At 33.6% G+C, this 21,264-nt stretch overlaps 1 protein-coding gene across 3 annotated transcripts in view; it reads left to right on the top strand.

The window, feature by feature from the left end:
* ATAD1 (ATPase family AAA domain containing 1) overlaps positions 1-13,682 on the top strand; it is a 75,003-nt gene extending 61,321 nt beyond the window's left edge. For all 3 annotated transcript variants that reach the window (XM_079138343.1, XM_079138344.1, XM_079138342.1), the window contains exons 7-10: positions 3,911-4,000; positions 7,094-7,144; positions 9,805-9,938; positions 11,947-13,682. In XM_079138343.1, coding sequence (XP_078994469.1) covers positions 3,911-4,000; positions 7,094-7,144; positions 9,805-9,938; positions 11,947-12,067 — 396 coding nt within the window. In that variant the 3' untranslated portion in view covers positions 12,068-13,682. The remainder of the gene's footprint in view (positions 1-3,910; positions 4,001-7,093; positions 7,145-9,804; positions 9,939-11,946) is intronic.
* Positions 13,683-21,264: the final 7,582 nt, after the last annotated feature.

The raw sequence follows: 21,264 nt of genomic DNA, 5'->3' as shown, positions 1-21,264 counted from the left end.
GGGCCAAGGAACTGAACACTTTACAGAAGAAGACATACTGGCAGTTAATAAGTATATGAAAAAGTGTTCAATATCTCTAGTAATTAGAGAAATGTAAATTAACTCTAGAATTTCATCTTACTCCAATTAGAATGACTATTATCAAGAATACAAACAAAAATAGATGTTGGCATGGATGTGGGGGAAAAGGCACACTTTTACATTGCTGGTGGGATTGCAAATTGGTGCAACCATTATGGAAAGTAGTATGGAGATTACTCAGAAAGCTTGGAATGGACCCACCTTTTGACCCAGGAATCCCACTCCTTGTTTATATACAAAGGACTTAAAATCAGCATACTACAGTAACGCAACCACATCAATGTTTATAGCAGCTCGATTCACAATAGCTAGATTGTGGAACCAACCAACCTAGGTGCCCTTCAACAGATGAATGGATAAAGAAACTGTGGTGTATATACACAATGGAATATTATTCAGCCATAAAGAAGAATAATATTATGGCATTTGCAGATGAATCGATGGAATTGGAGAATATCATGCTAAGTGAAGTAAGTCAGTCCCAAAAAAACAAAGGCTGAATGTTTTCCCTGATAAGTGGATGATGATATATATAATGGGGGTGCGGGGGTGGAGGTGGGGAGAGAAGAATGGAGGAACTTTAGATTATGTAGAGAGAAATGAGAGGGAGTGGGGTATGAAAAATGGTGAAATGAAACAGACATCATTACCCTATGTACATGTATGATTACACAAATGGTATGAATCTGTATCGTGCACAACCATAGAAACGAAATAAGTACCCCATTTGTGTATAAAGAATCAAAATGTAGTCTGTAAAAAATAAAAATTAAAAAAAAATAAAAATTAAGTAAAACTTCTTGAGCTAAGGAGGTCTAGATAGTTCTGATACAGCACAACTTAAAACTGAGTTTACAGAACAGGGATTCTTTATTCCACTGATAGCAATTGCTCTTTTCAATATGAAGAGTTTTGATTTGAGGAGCCAATAGAAGACAATGCTGTTATATTCAACTCCAGCAGCTTTTTTTTTTTTTTTTTTTTAACTTTTATTGTGTGTGAAGAGATTAAAATTGATATTAATAATTTTAAATAAAAATTGTAGACATATTTTACTTTGTTTTTTCCCCATATTTTTTGTTAGTTCATTGTGGTTATACATAATGGTGGAATTTATTATTATATGTTCATATATGCACACAATTAATAATATAATTTGACCAGTATCATTTCTCAGTATTTGCCCTTTCCCTTCCCTTATATATATTTTACTTTCATACTAATTTCTCTAAAATTATGTTTTCTCTGATAATGGATGGAGCCTAGTGCCCTAACTAGCTTTCTAGTATGTAGTTACAAAGGAAACAAATATCGTAAATTACCCAAAGAAAATCATCACCTTTAATGGAAACCTTAGCAACTAAGGGCACATTCTTCACCTGTTTTTTTTTTTTTTGGATACCACTTATTGAATCCAGGAATACTTAACAAACTCTGAGCCACATCCCCAGCCTTTTTTATTTTTTATTTTAAGACAGGGTCTCACTGAGTTATTAAGGGCCTCACTAAATTGCTGAGGCAGTCCTCCAGTTTGTGTTCCTCCTGCCTCATCCTCCCAAGTCACTGAGATTGCAGGCGTGTGCCATTGTGCTACAGGAGGATTTTTGCTTCGTGGCATAAACTTAGATCTGATTATTTTAAATGTGAAAGGATAAATTTATCTTCACAATTTGTTTTAAGACTTTTTAAAAGTTTAACAAGTAATATCTAGAAGACACATTGATTTTGCTGCTTAAATACTAAAAACAATATTGTTTCCAATTGAATTTTAGCTCATTCGTACTGAATAGAATTAGCGTATATATAAAGATTGTCTTTATCCTTAAAAATCACTCCTTAATATTTGCTTCTTTGATTGAAGCTGTAAGTATCTACAATCACTCGAGCTTTTTCATCTTGAATATCCTTTATTATCCTTTATATAACTAGATTGCTTTGAATTCCTTGATTCTTTTTTCTAGCACTTCACCTTACATACCGGGTTTTTCATTTGGTTTTAGGCTACTTGTTACCTAAAATGTTTCTTAAAATATTACCCATTTTTTAGGGTTTTTTTTTTTTTTTTTTTTTTTTTTTTTTTTTAGGTATTGTCTCAATTACAATGTCTTTTATGATTCTCTGCAACTAAGTATAGTCATTCTTCAATAAGCTATTCTATATCACTTGAATTTCTCTTTTGATACATAGTATGTCAAAATATCCCATGTAGAGAAGATAATGGTTTGCAAAATGCAGTTTCTTGAATAGGCAAATTGACAGAAAGTGGAAGAGAGGTTGCTATGTGTTAGAGGCAGAGAGGAGGAAGGAACTATTTATTGTATAATGGATGCAATGTATGTATAATGGATGGGGTTTCTGTTGTTTTGTTAATGGATGTAGAGGGAAGGAGATATTTGTTGTTAATGGGTGCAGATAAAGAAAAAGTTTGGGTATAGATTGTGGTCATGGCTACACATTATAAATGTATTTAACCTTACTAAATTGAACATGGTGAATGCTTACAATGTTAAGTATTATGTGTATTTTACAACAATAAAAATGTAGTTTCTTGGCAAAAAAAAAAATTCCATATATGCATTCTTTTTCTTATGCAGTTAGCCCATTTAATCACTTGTTTGGCAGAATTTTTTCTTTTTTACTAATTTTACTAGGTCACTAAAGATAAAGTGGGTATGAGCATTAGTATTTGATTCTAGGGTCACTGAATCCAAGTACAGAATTGTATTGCATTGTGAACTAACATTTCTTGAAATTTATATTTGTATGTATATTTGTCCTCTAGGTGGCAGACTCTCAGTTAATTAAAAGTAATTTGGGTCCGAGACTCTTGAATATCATTAAATGTGAAGAGTAGAACTAGAAGGCTGGATTTAATCCCCAGTACCATAAAAACAAACGAATAGAATAAAGATTTGGTGGATGTTTTACATTCTTGGGAGCTTTATTTCAGAAATCTAAAACCTCTTGGGCAGAAATAGAGAAATATGTTTCTGTGAACTTCATTTTGGATAGTAGAGGTATGCTGTTAATAGCTTATACCCAAATATTGATCCCCTTCAGAGATGCACTTCTGAGTAGCTATTTCATTTGTGTTTTAAGGTTTCATTTTTTTCTGCTTTCTTCATCCTTTATAAATAAGTGATATAGACCCAGAACTTTATAGGACCACCAGCAATTTTTTTCTTTGCTGTTAAAATCATTTTATTTTCCCCTTCCTGGTGATGGAACCCAGGGCCTCACATATGCTAGGTAACTGTTCTACCTAGCCCCGGAGGCAGCATTTTGTTTCCTTTTTCTCTTCTTTGCTTACAATTGGGTTGATTTAGGTTATGGTTAGCTTTGAGAAGATATTGCCTCTAGTGCTGATAGTGTATTAAGATGATGATGTGAAATCTAGAGGAAAAAAGTACATGATATTTATTACTATTTCCAGAATCCTTAGACTTTCGGAGAATTGATTCTCTCCATATTATTATTAAAGGACATGATCTCCACTATCTATATTCCCAAATTATATTTAAGGTAACTATTTTGTAAAATACAATAGCCCTCTTAAAAAATCTTACTTGCAACTGAACAGTACGTATTTTAGTTACTAGACATCCAATGAAATGCATTAATCTTTACAGATTGACTACAATTTTATTTATTTAGGATTAACTTTAGTTTTTTTTAATAAATACTAGAGTAATACTGGATTAAAACCAGAATCCTTACAGGATTCAGTTTAAAAACCACTTAATTTTCTTCATCTTCTAAGTCCTAGTAATAATAACCTCAAAGATTATTATTGATAGACTTAATACCTTATGTTTCTTTCTGCATTCAGGTTATAGTGATGGGAGCTACTAATCGTCCTCAGGACCTTGACTCAGCTATAATGAGAAGAATGCCTACAAGATTTCATATCAACCAGCCTGTAAGTGCTCTTGATTGTATTATAAAACAGTTAAATATTCACCTTTTTAACAGGTCTCTCTGTGATTTTTAAAGAAGGGAATGTTTTGTTTCATAGTACTCACTTATGATAGGCAGGGAAGGAATGGAGCAGGAGATTCCACAATTGCTTCTTGAGCTTTCCACGCTTTTCTTTGAATTTTTCTTTTTACCCTGAGATCAGTGGTTTTTGCTCCCCTTCCAAGAATATGATTACATCAAATTTGCCTAGGTATTTTAATGATTTACTTTAGGAAGGAGATGTTAAAAAAATCTAAATTATATTTTTGGATTAGCATAGAATAAAAATTGGGGAAATAAATGTTAAAGACTTGTTTTATTCTGAAGGCCTAGCATGAAGAACTACTTGGTTTTGATTAATTATTGGTAGATGTAATCAGTGCTTCCCTCTGACTGGATACTAATTCTGAAAGCTAAAGTATTACACTCTAGCTTATTGCAAATTTGTGGCTGGTGTTGAACCATTACTGCCTTCTTTTTAGGATTTCTTTTGGTTAGTTAAGATGTACCCTCAAAGAATGACTATAGCTTTTTGATGCCTCTAAATTTTGCAGAGAATCTTAAAATATTGAATTTTGTATGCCTTCAGATTGAAGAAAAAGAAAAAAATACAGTTTTCCATTGTAGAAGATATTTTCTGTACAGTCAACATATTAGTTACACTTATAGCCACTTAGAGGAAATGTTAGTTTGTTATTCCTTTCAGGTTTGCTGGTAAAAATATTTATAATTTTATTTGTAATCTTTGACTTAAAGTTATTCCATAATTAATCTGAAACTTATCAGATCAGTTTGTTGAAGTAAAAATGGTATTCTAAAGTTTGATTGTTGTGGCCTGTATAAAATTACTCACATAAAACTATTTGCTACAGTTAGAATCTCTGATACCTCTGGTTCCTCTGAGTATACAGTGACATATTTAGTCACTGTATTTGAAAATTACCTGATAAATGAATGAAGAGATTTTTTAAAACTTAATGTAGGAGAGTATAAATTATATTATAAAATGTATTTTATAGGTCATATAAAATATAATGTATTATATTTGAATACTTACCAAGTATTAACATTTGTTAGATACTTGCTGGTACTGGTGAATGAAACATTGCCCTTTTTCTCAAAGAACTTTGGGTTACAGGGAAAGCAGACAACATAAATAAATAAACATGTTTTATAAAGGTATGTTCAAAGAACCATGAGAAACTGATATAAACTAAAAATTCTGTCTATGGAGTCCTTGGGATATGTGGGATCCAGTTGGATCTTGAAGGATGGTAGGAATTTGACAGGCAAAATAAAACAAGGGTGGATGAGTTGAGGAGAGTTTCCTGCCAGAATGAACGAAGGCAGGAAGATGTAGAATCACAGTATGAGTGAGTTTTAGGGGTAGCTCTGTTAATAGAGATGAAACTGGAAAGGTTGACTGCAGCCAAGTGTAGATGAACTTTGTATTCTTTGTGCAACAATGCACTATATTTTGTAAACAAGACTTTAGGACATTTTAAAGTAAATTAGTTTTCCTGTAACTCTGAACCCCAAGATTAGTGATCTTTTATCAGTAATTCAGTTGGAGTCCCATGGACAACAAAGGATTTGATGAATAGTATTTATCAAATAATAAAAAATACCTTGTAATCCAATAGAAAAGAAAGGTTTTTGATGTACAAGGGTATAGAACTTAGGGTACAACATGGAAGGTAGTCTTTATTGAAGTTATAAATATAATGTATGTTATCAGACTGATTTGTAATAGTCTTCCTCAAATTTGTTATAAATTTGTGTATGGATAACATAGAAACTGGAATTTCGTTATTTCCTTTTCATTCTGTTTTTAATGAATACACACATACATTAGAGGAATTTCTTCCCTGTGTAACTGCAGTGTCAAAGTGTAACCTTACCTTAAAACTCCTCTTCAAATAAAATGCTTACTAAAAAAAAACTAGTTATTGATGATCACATAACATACTAAATTAACCTTCATGCTTAATACATATGAATTACAGAAACTGTAGCATTTTATTTTGTTTTTCAGATAATTTGATTTGATGCTCATTGCAATCAGCATTATCTTGTCAGTGGTTAGAGGGGATTAAGGATGAATTCTGCCATGATAATTTTAAAAATCTACATAAGTATTCTATAAGTATTGTTTCCAATATAATGTGAGACACCACTGGGAGGAAATCGTTGGAACTAAATAGAGATTCACTGATAAGTGTTAGTGAACATGGATATTTTATGTTAAATGGAGGAACTAACAGGGTATTGTTGCCCTGTACTCCAGATACTGGCAAAAAAACAAAAAATCTTATGGCAGCCAGGTGCAGTAGTATACTCATATACTCCCAACTACTCAGAAGGCTGAAGCCAGTTTGAGGTCAGCCTGGTGAACTTAGCCTGTCTTAAAAGTAAAATGAAGAGCTGGAGATTTAGCTCAGAGGTGAGCACCCCTGGGTTTGATTTCTAGTAAACTGTCCCCCAATTCCTTTCAATCCCTGGGTGGCGGTGAATTTCCATAAGTTTCATAAAGGAAGATTGCAGAACCATATGGGAAAAACATTGTAGTCTTAGATATTCCTTCACTCATTTAAATAAAGGTGTATTCTTTCCCATACATTATGGTAGGCATTGGAGATACAGAATAAGAAATAGAATTCAGTGGCATAACCATAGATGATTACTATAGAATATCAAAATAAGATCTTGCTTTGATCTCTATCAGAGTTTCTGTCATTTATTTATATCTTTAGTGGTACTTGGTTTGAACCCAGGGATGCTCTACCACGGAGCCAATTCCCAGCCTTTTTTTTTTTTTTTTTTTTTTTTTTATTAATTTATTTTGAGATAGGGTCTCACCAAGTTGCTGAGACTATCCTCAAACTTGCCATCCTCCTGTCTAAGGCTTCCAGGTTGCCTGTAATGACAGGCTGTGTGGTACAGCAAATTTCTGTCATTTTGTGTAGGTATCATCACATAGTTAACAAGGGAAGAAGTGTTAGGAAAACTAATTGGTCCTTTTTAAAAAAATGTTAACAAATTATTCTGGATTTAGGCTCTAAAACAAAGAGAAGCAATCTTGAAGCTCATCTTGAAAAATGAAAATGTAAGTAGAAAATTATTTTTCCTTATTCTATAATTTGGTGTTTATGTTCATAAAGTCATTTTAAAGAGAAATGAAGGAGGTATTTGAGAGTAATGTGGCTTTGAACTTGACCAAAATTATGGTAAAACTGTAGGTTGCCCCTGTAACTCAGTACCTTTGAACTAGTTAAGTGAGCCTCATGTTTTTGTATTAATACTCTTTGATACTTTTCAGACCATTCTATAAGAACATTTATTTTTTTATAAAGAAAAAGAAATTTTGTTTTGCTTGTTTCTACTTAAAATATTTTTTGAAGTTGAAATTTAGATTTAAGAAGAATCTTCAATATCTTTTGTATTTAAGGTTTTTAAAAAATTATACCATATAGTCATATGGTTGAAACATTAAAATGCATCTATTGAATGGTAAACAGGGAAAAGCCTCCCTTCCCTTTATTCTGTACTTTGATATTGTTATTTGCCTTTATAAGCAAATTAAAATATACTGTTTTTCCTCCTTTTTTTATATAAGCCATGTTAATAAACCATGCACACTGTTCTGGGCATTGCTTTCTTATCTTTGAGGTCTTTCCATATTAGCATATAGTTCCCTATTCTCTCTTTATACTGCATGAAATTATATTGTATAGCTACACTGTATGTTTTCAATCAGTGCCATATTGAAGGACATTCAGGTTGAGTCTGGTCTTTCATTATTATAAAAACATGGCATTGAATAACCTTGTACCAGAATATTAGTACATTTACAACACTATAACCAAAAAAGAACTAATGTCTAAATAATACACTGGATTCCTGTAATATGTTTTTTATGGTTTATGTATTGGTATTGTTATGGTTTGGATAGGAAATGTTCCCCCAGAAAGTTCATGTTAGACAATACAAGAATGTTCAAAGGTGAAATGCTTAGATTATGAGAGCCGTAATGTAATGAGTGGATTAATTCACTTGATGATTTAATAATTTGAAAGCACTACTGTACTGTGTGATGACTGTAGACAGGTAGGGAATAACTGAAGGAAGTGGGTCACTGGGGAGGCGTGCCTTTGGGCCTGCTGCCTTTTGTTCCTGCCACCTCGAACACTCTCTGCTTCCTAACTGCCATGAGCTGAGCAGCTTTGCTCTGCCATGCCCTTTTGCCATGAATTCTCCCTCACCTTGGGCCCAGAACAATGGTCATGGACTGAGGCTCTGAAACTGTGAGCCTAAAGTAAAATTTTCCTCCTCCTAAGTTGTTCTGATCAGGTATATGAGTACTAACACATGTATGTATATTAGATCACAGGTGCAAATTGTAACTAGTCCTAAGAACTTATTCTTTGATGTTTTAATATACGAGGCGTATGTTAAAAAATCTCCCAATATTAATTGTGAATTTGCTCATTTTTCTACATAATTAGAAAATTAATTTGGGGCCATGATGTTAGATGTGTACAGGTACAGAGATTTTTTTTTTTCTTCAGGTATGTTATTTTTTATGTAGTGACTTTTTGTCCCAATTAAGCATTTTGCATAAAAACGTTTGCTCTGATGTAACTAGGACTATATTAACTTTCTCTCAGTGTTTGCTTTGTATGAAAATTTTCAACTTTTTACTTTCAATTTTTTTTTTTAACGTAACACAAAGCCTATTTTCTTTAGCATAGTTGTGACTTTCAAACCTCAGCTACATTTTTATTACATACATATAAACACTCAGGATCTTGTCTTTTACTGATTTATTCTATTTGTGATGATTACTGGCAAATTTGGGTTTATTTTTATTTTAATCTTGCATGTAGTATGCTTTTGCTTTCTACCCCTACCCCCAGTCCTTTGTTCATTAGTATTGCTCTTATAGTTCTTATTTCTCTTTTTTCCTCTTCCTCTCCTGAATTCGAAGTTATACATTCTCTTTGTACCCCTTAGTGGTAACCCCCCAGATTTTTAGATATATACATAAAGTCTAATTAATAATATCTCTTCCCTATTTCCAGTGCTATAATTATAAAACCTTAGAATGCCTTAATGGCTGGGCAAGGTGGCACATGCCTATAATCCCAGCTACTTGGGAGGCTAAGGTAGGAGGATATAGTCTTGGCAACATAGCATGACCAGATGTAGATAATAGTAATAAATACATCCTCTTTTTTCATTTTCTTCATCTATAAGTTTATGATGGTGATTTTATTCTCCTAAGGCTGTTATTTGTCTTTGACTTAATTGACTTGACTATAAGCTTAGGTTGGGGACCAAAACTCTTAAGTGCTAAAATAAAACACATTACATTTAAAAGGAATGTTAAATAGAGTGTTATTGTTTTTTGTAATGGACTCTGGACTTAAAAATGCAAGCTATATGCCACGTATGTTGAATATATTATAGAAGTGTCTTTAGAGGTACAGAAGTGAATCTAACACTGCTTGAATGTCTCTTCTTCCTCATCACTCCACAGTGTATCCAGTAACTTACTTCCACCATGATAAATGATAATGAAAATTGGATTTCAAATTTCTAAACTTTGTGGTTATTAAAGAAATTCTAAAATTGAAAGCACTTTTTAATGTTTCTCCTCCTTTGACAATAAACTTAACTTTCTTTGACTCTGAGATGGATGTTTGTAAATATCCTTTGCAGTATATTTTATATTTGTTTCTTAAACCCATTTCATGTTTGTTTAAGGTGGATAGGCATGTAGACCTGCTAGAAGTTGCCCAGGAAACCGATGGCTTTTCAGGAAGTGACCTAAAAGAGATGTGTCGAGATGCTGCTCTCCTCTGTGTCAGGGAATATGTTAATTCTACATCAGAAGAAAGGTATGTGTATATTTACACTTTTTTCTGGTATTAAATCTTTTCGAGATTTTAGTTTTAGTTTTTAAAAATTTTGCTTTGCAATAGTAACCCTACTTATGGAATAAAAGGTAAATTTGAATAGGCAACCCCCCACTTTATTTATTGCCAATTTCTAAAGGGGAGTCCTAAAAAGGAAGGGAGGAAGGGCAGCGGAGAGGCTCTAGAATGAAAGGGGAAAAAAGCTGAACTTCTACTGGTAATCCATGGAATAGGTCATGGAAAATTGGCAGAAACCTAGGCATGCCTATCTCTGTTAGGAAAACAGGGTTCTTTAGCATATCTAGATTGCTTTTGCATCTTATTTCCATTATATAGAGAAATGAGTGTCTTGTCTTCCAGGAATTTCATGTGTAAATTAAAGGGGTGCTGAATCCTAAACTTGTTAAAATAATGGTATTTACTAAACAAACCATTTGTCAGTAAAACAAATTTTACTTGAAACTAATTTCAAAGTATGATAAACTTGAGAATTCAGTTTTGTACTATCCTTAATTATTACAGCAAGAACACTAGTGGACTAGAATAATTCCCGTCTTATTGACTTTGTCCTTTAAGGAAGTTTCCCAAAAGGCCACTTGCCCTGAACAAATACTACTCTGCATTTCTTTTCAGAATAGCAACCCTCTAACCAAGAATTCCTGAGACTCTTAAAACCAATATGTTTTGGGGGGTTATGTTGAATGACATCTCAAACTCTTGTCCCTTTGTTTCTCAGTTTCCCTTCTTGAGCTCCCTGAGGTTCTTAATCCAAGTGATCTTTTTGCCTCTGGTATTTGTGTACTTCAGCGTAGTATGTTACCATAGCATGCTTCTGCAAAAACTTTTTTTTTTTTTTTTGTATAGAAAGTTTTGTGTGAAAGCTACCCCATCAACCAGTATCTATGTATGCATGGATTCTGGTCCCATTGATAGTACTTCCTCAAGCTCTATTGTGAAGAGGTTCACACCTATATTTGTTCCTAGATTAATCTAGCTACTTTAGAAAGTTAGGAATACTTTTGACTTCTGCAGCCAAGAATCTACCTTCCAAAGGTCTTTATTGTTGTCAAAAAAGTTGGAGAAATAAGGTGGGTGCAGTGGCATATGTCTATAATTCCAGCAACTTGGGAGGCTGGGGCCAGAGAATTTTAAGTTTGATGCCAGCCCTAGCAACTGAGCAAGATTCTGTCTCAAGATAAAAAACAAAAAAGGACTGGGGATATAGCTCAGTGGTAAAAGCTCCCTTGGGTTAAACCCCCAATACAAAAAAATAAAAGGGGAAAAATGAAAAATAATTAACCCATATGTAAATTTTGTTTAAGCTAATTATATTAATAAGAGGACATGTTTTTCTCTTCTCTGAATTTTTTACATTTCAGTATGGAAAAATTAGGCTAATAGACATGGGTTATCAAAACTTTCCCTGAATATTTTTTCCATAAGTACCTTTGAATTATAGAGGAGGTGTAATATACTTTCTTTTTTCTCATAATGAAAGCGGGGAGGACTTGGATTGGTTATTTTTTTTAATTAAAAATGACAAGTTTGAAAATGCTAAACATGTACATGAATATATACCTAGGAATGCTCCTTGTCTATTCCATTTTCATAGAAGTAACCTTTGATTTCTTGATGGAAATTACGTACCTGTTTGGATAAACTGACAATATAGGTAACATCTTCACCTTATGGCAATATTCTGTACTTACGTATTCTTGGTACGAAGTATTTGATTTTAGCTAGCTATTTTAATTTCCTACGTTTTAGCAGTCAGTGCCTTTAAAAATATCTTATGACTTGTGTATGCATAGGTAATTGCTGAGAGAATTCACTGTGTTAATTGTGGTTGTTTTGGGAAAAAGTGACTTTATTGTTAACACTCTTTTATTTTTTATTCTTCTGTGCTTTTTTTTTTTTTTTTTTTTTTTAATCTTGGTAGGGCGTTTTAGGGAAGTGTATTGTAAAATTATTTGGATTTTTTTTATTTTAGTCATGATGAAGATGAAATTCGGCCTGTGCAACAGCAGGACCTCCATCGGGCAATTGAAAAGATGAAGAAATCAAAGGATGCAGCATTTCAAAATGTTTTAACACATGTTTGTTTAGATTAAGAGTAAAGATCATTTGTACAGTTTGGTGATCTAGTTCGGTGTGCCCTCTTATTATGGAAATAGAGTGAAAGGAGTGCTCTTAAAACATTGAGGGAGTTCCACATTTATGGTTTTTTACTCTGAATTCTAAGTTATTGAGGTATAGTTGTTATGTAAATGGCATGACTACTTGTCAGAAATCATGAGGAGGAACAATTTAATCCAGCCCAAGTGTGGGTGCTTGTGTTTGACCTCTTTAGCCATATGTTGTTATAGCCTTATAGAATCTAAGCTGGTCTTAAAGTAATAAATGATTCATTGGGTCGTTAGTGAGAAATGGGAATGTGATAGGTGCTGGTTCCTAGACGTGTATATGAGTGTGTGTGAGAGAGAGTCTGTACGTGTGTATATTAATTGTATATATCCACACATTTTTTTATTGACATTCTGTAGATATGTTTGAATACAGAAACTTTTTTTTACCCCAGCTACTGAATCCAAAAGTACCAAATAGTATAAGCAAAACTAAGATTTAAGGTTATGTTCAATAGGTACAGTGATTCAGCCATTTCTGATTGTCATTTGTTTTATCTTTCTAAAACTGAGCATTTCTTTATCTGCAGTTGATTAGTTGAATCAGCTACGTCTGAATATGTCCTTGTGGCTTTGTCATAATGGTTGTCAGGATAATCAAATAAAATTACTTGTTCAGTGATCAGCATTGGATGGTTTTTAGGCAGACGTGGTCAACACTGATTTTGCCTCTTTCTGCAAGCACACCGAGTAGACTTTTTAAGTTCTCAATTGATTTTTATTAAGGTGGATTGAAAGCCTTTCAAAAGAATAGGTTTGAAAAACCTCAGTGCCCTTCATGTACATGACTTTCCTTTCTTCTTTTAATGTAACAGATCGTTCTGTTGTAACCATGTTTCTTAAATGTTATTTAAAAGTTATATGTTCTTTAATTACGGTCAAATATAATTTGGTCACCAAAAATGAAATAATAGTTTAAAATAAGTAGCTGTTACTAAACGCTAAGAATACTCATTTTGTAGCTTTAATTTAAAACTTTTTTTTTCAATGTATTATAAATTATGGCCTCATTAAGTACAAAAGTACACATCAGAATTCCTATATTGTATCTGTAGTTATTTGATGCTGTGTAACTACATAAAAAACTTAATTTTAGTTTCAAATTCCACTAACCAAGAATTTTGTTATAGGCACCTGAATATACAGCGTGAGTAAAATGGCATGACACAATCTTAAGGTGCCTTTTGAATCATCAGAAAGATTAAATGAAGTTTCAGATGCTTTTGTTTTTATTATATTTCTTTGAAAACTCAATCGTTGTTAATGAGTTATTGGATTAATTTAATTTCTCTGATAATGTCTCTCACAAGAACCTTTTGGATAGTTTTTTTCTTTCATTTGTACTGTGGTGGGATAGAGGTTGCAGAACACTTTGATAACAAAAAGCAAGTTATGAAAGATTGTAAGCATGATGGAAAAAGGAATGCAAAATATAAGATACCAAAAATTTAAAAAATTTTTCCATTTTTAATAACTGTAGTATATATACTAGTGTTTTATAAATGTGTAATAAAGGGGTCCCTCTTGATTTTTCTCCACTTAATCCTTGGTCTTTTTCAGTTATTTTAAATGTTATGGGGGTTTTGGGTTTATAAAACTTGTGTTTGTATAGTTTTTATCTGGAAATGTAGATTTCATATTTTTATAGTATACATTTTAGTATCTAATCATTATTTTGTTTTAATATGAATTTCATGATCATTTAATTTTAATCTAATGGCACGTTGTTTGAAAATATGTGGTGATATATCCCTCCTCATGTCCTTTTTTCTTAAATTCAGAATATCCAGTAGCTAAATGAAATTGTTCTGATATTTGTCATCTAATGAAATTAGAGAAATAACTGATCCCAATAGCTGTGACTCATGTAGGCATATTAAAGCCATAAAGATGAAGAAACTATTTTCCTGTGATTTTAAAGAACTTTTGATATTACGTAATATCTTTCTTTTGCACATATCTTTCACATATGTAGTCTGATCTTTGATTCTAAAATATTTTTCTTTTGGTAACACTTCAGAATAGTCCTGGGTTCAATCCTCCATACCAAAAAAAAAAAAAAAAAAAAAAGAGTACTGTATCTAAAATCAGACTTTGTGCATTTAAACCCAGGCCTTCTGTTAATTAAGAATATGTTATTGAACTCTTTACCATTGTTTGTTTTTGTATTTTTGTTGCTGGGTCTTACTGTGTTACCTAGGCTGGCCTCAAAATTCCTGGACTCAAATGACTCTCCTGCCTCAGCCTCCCAAGTAGCTGGGACTGCAAGCATACAAGAAGCACATGCTACAGTGATTAGCTGGTTTTACTTATTTGAGCCTCAATTTCTCATCTATAAAATAAGGGCAACAGTAGCTCCCACCTTAGAGGATTTGACAGTGAGATAATGCATTTAAAGCACACATCACAGTGCCTGGCATAAACTTATTACTGGAATTTTAGTTATCATTTGTTAATGTTATTACTTTTATACAATTTCATACAGTCTCAATCTTTAAGCATTCTCCATGCTTAACCCATTTCATCATCCCTAGGCCTGTACTATGAGCATTGAGATAAAAAGGATCTCTTGTGTGATGGTTCACTAAAATCTTCTTTGTCAGTAAACTTCTGATAAATCTGGTATGTCTCGTGCTTTCCCCATTCCATTTTAAAAAGAGGTTAGAAACTCCAATGTTTGAATCAACCCAGTGTTCCCTTTACTATTTTTCTTTTTTCTATTTCATCCAGGCTCCCACCTGCAGATAGACCTAGAACTCATGTTATTCATAGCTGGGTTGAGATAATCTAAACATTCCGTATGGACCATAATAATCTAATGGGGTTGATGCTAGATGCACCTGTCTCCAGCCTTGACTGTGCTTAAATAAAATGACAACAGCATCTCGTGTAGGAATTTTTTATTGAAATAATGTTTTTTGTGGGCAAATTTACAGCTTGCTTCTGGGTAAGGAAAATAAATTGGATAATTGTACATTTTATAATTTACTTCTTAACCACTCTTTAAATCAGAATACTGAAAATTCTTTTTATTTGTTGTTCTAATTAGTTATACATGATAGTAGAATGTATTTTGATATATCAAACATAAATGGAGTATAACTTCTCATTCTGGTTGTGCATGATGTAGAATTACATTGGTTGTGTAGTCATATTTGCACATAGAATAGTAATGTCTGATTCATTCTGTCTTTCCTATTCCCATTCCCCTTCCCTTCCCTTCATTCCCCTTTGTCTAATCCAAAGTACCTCTGTTCTTCCCTAACCATCCTCCCTTACTGTGAATTAACATCCACATATCATAGAAAACATTCAGACTTTGGTTTGTTGGTATTGGCTTATTTCACTTAGCATATTCTCCAGTTCCATCTATTTACCTGCAAATGCCATAATTTCATTCTTTAGGGTGAGTTAATGTTCTGTTGTGTATATATACCACATTTTCTTTATCCAGCATATGTTGGAGGGCACCTAGATTGGTTCCATAGTATAGCTATTGTGAATTGAGCTGTTGTAAACATTGACCTGGCTGTCAATTTTAAGTCCTTTGGGTATATGCGGAGGAAGCGGGATAGCTGGGTCAAATGGTAGTTTTATTCCAAGTTTTTTGAGGAGTCTCCATATTGCTTTCTCTATATACTGTACCAGTTTACATTCCCACCAGCAATGTATGAGCATACCCTTTTCCCTATATCCTCACTAACATTTATTGTTGTTTGTATTCTTGAAAATTACCATTCTGATTGGGGTGAGATGAAGTCTTACAGTAGTTTTTTGTTTTTATTTTTTTAATTTATTTTTATTGTAAACAAATGGAATACATGTTGTTTCTGTTTGTACATGGAGTAACAGCATACCATTTGCGTAATCATACATTTACATAGGGTAATGATGTTTGATTCATTCTGTTATTTTTTCCATCCCCCCCTCCTCCCACCCTTTTCCCTCTATACAGTCCCTCCTTTCTCCATTCTTGCCCCCCCACCCCCCATTATGTGCCATCATCCGCTTATCAGTGAGGTCATTCGTCCTTTGGTTTTTTGAGATTGGCTTATCTCACTTAGCGTGATATTCTCCAATTTCATCCATTGCCAGCAAATGCCATAATTTTATTATTTTTTATAGCTGAGTAATATTCCATTGTATACATATATATACCACAGTTTCTTTATCCATTCATCAGTTGAAGGACATCTAGGTGGTTCCACAGTCTGGCTATTGTGAATTGAGCAGCTATGAACATTGATGTGGCTGTATCTCTGTAGTATGCTGATTTTAAGTCCTTTGGGCATAGGCCGAGGAGCGGGATAGTGGGGTCAAATGGTGGGTCTATTCCAAGTTTTCTAAGGAATCTCCACACTGCTTTCCAGAGTGGCTGCACTAATTTGCATTCCCACCAGCAATGTATGAGTGTACCTTTTTCCCCACATCCTCTCCAGCACCTATTGTTGCTTGTATTCTTGATAATCGCCATTCTAATTGGGGTGAGATGGAATCTTAGGGTAGTTTTCATTTGCATTTCTCTTATTACTAAAGATGGGGGAAATTTTTTCATATGTTTGTTGATTGCTTGTACATCTTCTGTGAAGTGTCTGTTCATATCCTTAGCCCATTTGTTGATTGGGTTATTTGTATTCTTGGTGTAGAGTTTTTTGAGTTCTTTATATATTCTGGAAATTAGCGCTCTATCTGAAGTATGAGTGGCAAAGATATTCTCCCACTCTGTAGGCTATCTCTTCGCATTGCTGATAGTTTCCTTTGCTGAAAGAAAGCTATTTAGTTTGAATCTATCCCAGTTGTTGATTCTTGCTTTTATTTCTTGTGCTGTGGAAGTCCTGTTAAGGAAGTCTGATCCTAAGCCAATAAGTTGAAGATTTGGACCTACTTTTTCTTCTATAAGATGCAGGGTCTCTGGTCTGATTTCAAGATCCTTGATCCATTGTGAGTTGATTTTCGTGCAGGGTGAGAGACAGGGCTTTAATTTCATTCTGTTGCATATGGATTTCCAGTTTTTCCAGCACCATTTGTTGAAGAGGCTATCTTTTCTCCATTGCATATTTTTGGCACCTTTGTCTAGTATGAGAAAATTGTATTTATTTGGGTTTGTGTCCGTGTCCTCTATTCTGTACTATTGATCTCCCTGTCTATTGTGGTGCCAATACCATGCTGTTTTTGTTACTATTGCTTTGTAGTATAGTTGAAGGTCTGGTATTGTGATACCCCCTGCTTCACTCTTCCTGCTAAGGATTGCTTTAGCTATTCTGGGTTTCTTATTCTTCCAGATGAATTTCGTGATTGCTTGCTCTATTTCTGTAAGGTACATCATTGGGATTTTAATTGGAATTGCATCAATCTGTATAGCATTTTTGGTAGTATGGCCATTTTGACAATATTAATTCTGCCTATCCAAGAACATGGGAGATCTTTCCATCTTTTAAGGTCTTTCTCAATTTCTTTCTTCAATGTTTTGAAGTTTTCATTGTAGAGATCTTTTACCTCTTTGGTTAGATTGATACCCAAATATTTTTTTTTTTTTTTTTTTTGAGGCTATTGCAAATGGAGTTGTTTTCCTCATTTCCCTTTCAGCTGTTTTGTTGCTTGCGTATAAAAATGCTTTAGATTTATGCGTGTTGATTTTATAGCCTGCTGTTTTGCTGAATTCACTGATGAGGTCTGGAAGTTTTATGGAGGAGGTTTTTGTATCCTCTAAATATAGAATCATGTCATCAGCAAATAGTGACAGCTTAAGTTCCTCATGTCCTATTCGTATCCCTTTAATTTCTTTAGTCTGCCTAATTGCTCTGGCTAGAGTGTCGAGGACAATGTTGAATAGAAGTGGTAAAAGAGGACATCCCTGTCTTGTTCCCATTTTTAAAGGGAATGGTTTCAGTTTTTCTCCATTAAGAATGATGTTGGCCATGGGCTTAGCATAAATAGCCTTTACAATGTTCAGGTATGTTCCTACTATCCCTATTTTTTCTAGTGTTTTCAGCATGAAGGGGTGTTGTTATTTTGTCGAATGCTTTTTCTGCATCAATTGATACAACCAAATGATTCTTATCCTTAAGTCTATTGACATGATGGATTACGTTTATTGATTTACGGATGTTAAACCATCCTTGCATTCCAGGGATGAACCCCACATGATCGTGGTACACGATTTTCTTAATATATTTTTTGGATACAGTTTGCCAATGTATTGTTAAGGATCTTCACATCTATATTCATCAAGGATATTGGTCTAAAATTTTCTTTCCTTGATGTGTCTTTGCCTGGTTTGGGTATGAGGATGATATTAGCTTCATAGAATGAGTTTGGTAGGGTACCCTCCTTTTCTATTTTCTGGAATACTTTGAGAAGTATTGGAACAAGTTCTTCTTTGAAGGTCTTGTGGAACACGCTGAGAATCCGTCTGGTCCTGGGCTTTTCTTGGATGGTAGGTTTTTAATGGCTTCTTCTATTTCATTGCTTGATATTGATCTATTTAAATTGTATATGTCCTCCTGGTTCAGTTTGGAAGGATCATATGTCTCTAGAAATTTGTCAATGTCTTCGGTACTTTCTATTTTGTTGCAATACAGATTTTCGAAGTAGCTTCTCATTATGTTATGTATCTCAGTACTATCTGTCGTGATATTTCCTTTTTCATCACAAATTTTAGTAATTTGAGTTTTCTCTCTTCTCTTTTGTTAGTGTGGCTAAGGGTTTGTCTATTTTGTTGACTTACTCAAAGAACTAACTTTTTGTTTTGTCAATTTTTTGAATAGTTTCTTTTGTTTCAATTTCATTGATTTCAGTCTGATTTTAATTATTTCCTGTCTTCTTCTACTTTTGCTGTTATTCTGTTCTTTTTCTAAGGCTTTGAGCTGTAATATTAGGTCGTTTAGTTGTTGACTTTTCATTCTTTTCTGGAATGCACTCCATGCAATGAATTTTCCTCTTAGTACTGCTTTCATAGTGTCCCAGAGATTTTGATATGTTGTATCATTATTCTCATTGACCTGGAAGAATTTTTTTTATCTCCTCCCTGATGTTTTCTGTTATCCATGTTTCATTCAATAGCATACATTTAGTTTCCGGATGTTGGAGTAATTTCTTTTTTTTTTTTCGTCATTGACTTCTACTCTCAGTCCATTATGATCTGATAGAACATAAGGTAGTATCTCTATTTTTTTGCATTTCCTAAGGGCTGCTTTGTGGCATAACATATGGTCTATTTTCGAGAAGGTTCCATGTGCTGCTGAGAAGAAAGTGAGTCCGCTCGTTCATGGATGGAATATTCTATATATGTCTATTAAGTCTAGGTTATTGATTGTGTTATTGAGTTCTATGGTTTCTTTGTTTGGTTTTTGTTTGGAAGATCTATCTAGTAGTGACAGCGGTGCATTAAAGTCACCCAGAAATATTGTGTTGTGGTCTGTGTGATTCCTGAAATTGAGAAGGATTTGTTTGATGTACAGGGATGCACTATTGTTTGGGGCATAAATATTTACTATCATTATGTTTTCCTGATTTATGGTTCCCTTAAGCAGTATGAAATGTCCTTATTTATCCCTTCTGACTAACTTTGGCTTGAAGTCCACTTTATCTGATATAAGGATGGAAACCCCTGCTTTTTTACTGAGTCCATGTGTGTGGTAGGTTTTTTCCCATCCTTTACCTTTAGTCTGTGGATTTCTTTTTCTATGAGATGAGTCTCTTGCAGGCAGCATATTGTTAGGTCTTTCTTTTTAATCCATTCTGCCAGTCTATGTCTTTTGATTGATGAGTTTAGGCCATTAACGTTCAGGGTTATTATTGAGATATAATTTGTATTCCCAGTCATTTGGCTTCTTTTTGATTTTTAACTTGACTCGGTTTCTCTTTTGAGTGGTTTTTCTCTAAGTTAGTTCTTCCCTTTGCTGACCTCCATTGTTGTTTTTCATTTCCTCCTCATGGAAAATTTTGTTGAGAACATTGTGTAGCACAGGCTTTCTATTTGTAAATTCTTTTAATTTTTGTTTTATCATGGAAGGATTTTATTTCATCTTCAAATCTGAAGGTTAATTTTGCTGGGTATAGGATTCTTGGTTGGCAACTATGTTCTTTCAGAGTTTGAAATATGTTGTTCCAGGCCCTTCTAGCTTTTAGAGTCTGGGTTGAGAAGTCGGCTGCTATCCGTATTGGTCTCCCCTTAATATGTAATGTGATGCTTTTCTCTCGCGGTCTTCAAAATCCTATCTTTATTTTGAATGTTAGGCATTTTCATTATAATGTGCCTTGGTGTGGACCTATTATGATTTTGTACATTTGGTGTTCTGTAAGCCTCTTGTATTTGATTTTCCAATTCATTCTTCAGGTTTGGGAACTTTTCTGATATTATTTCATTGAATAGGTTGTTCATTCCTTTGGTTTGTAACTCTATGCCTTCCTCAATCCCAGTAATTCTTAAATTTGGTCTTTTCATGATGTCCCATAGTTCTTGGAGATTCTGTTCATGATTTCTCACCATCTTCTCTGTTTGGGCAACTTTATTTTCAAGATTAAATATTTTGTCTTCATTGTCTGAGGTTCATTTTCCAAGTGGTCTAGTCTGTTGGTGATACTTTCCATTGAGTTTTTTATTTGGTTTATTGTTTCCTTCATTTCAAGGATTTCCGTTTGTTTGTTTGTTTGTTTTAAGAATCTCTATCTCTTTGTTGAAATGATCTTTTGCTTCCTGCACTTGCTCTTTCAGCTTATTGGTATTATCATTCATTGCCTGCATTTGCTCTCTTATCTCATCCTTTGCTTCGTGAATTATCTTAATCATGTATAATCTGAAGTCCTTTTCTGACATTTCTTCTAACATACTGTCATTGGATTCCATTAATAGAGAATCTAGATTTGTTTGGATCATTTTCTTCCCTTGTTTTTTCATGTTGCTCATGTATCTTCCCCTCTAGCAGTGCAGATCTGGGGTATTGCAGATTTCCCCCTATAGGCTTATAGTGGCCCTATAGGTTTCCAAAACCTACCTTTAAGGGGAGATCAATATTAGCAGTGCCCAATTCAGACACTATGCAATCCTAGACCAAATAGCCCCTATAAGGACAATAAAAAAATTGTTATAATAAACAGAATGAGTTCAAATATTACCTTCAGCA

The sequence above is a fragment of the Sciurus vulgaris genome, assembly GCF_902686455.1.
Source record: "Sciurus vulgaris genome assembly, chromosome: 4".
Taxonomy (NCBI): Eukaryota; Metazoa; Chordata; class Mammalia; order Rodentia; family Sciuridae; genus Sciurus; species Sciurus vulgaris.
Note: the sequence above shows the minus strand (reverse complement) of the source record. Positions and strands in the feature narration are given on the sequence as shown.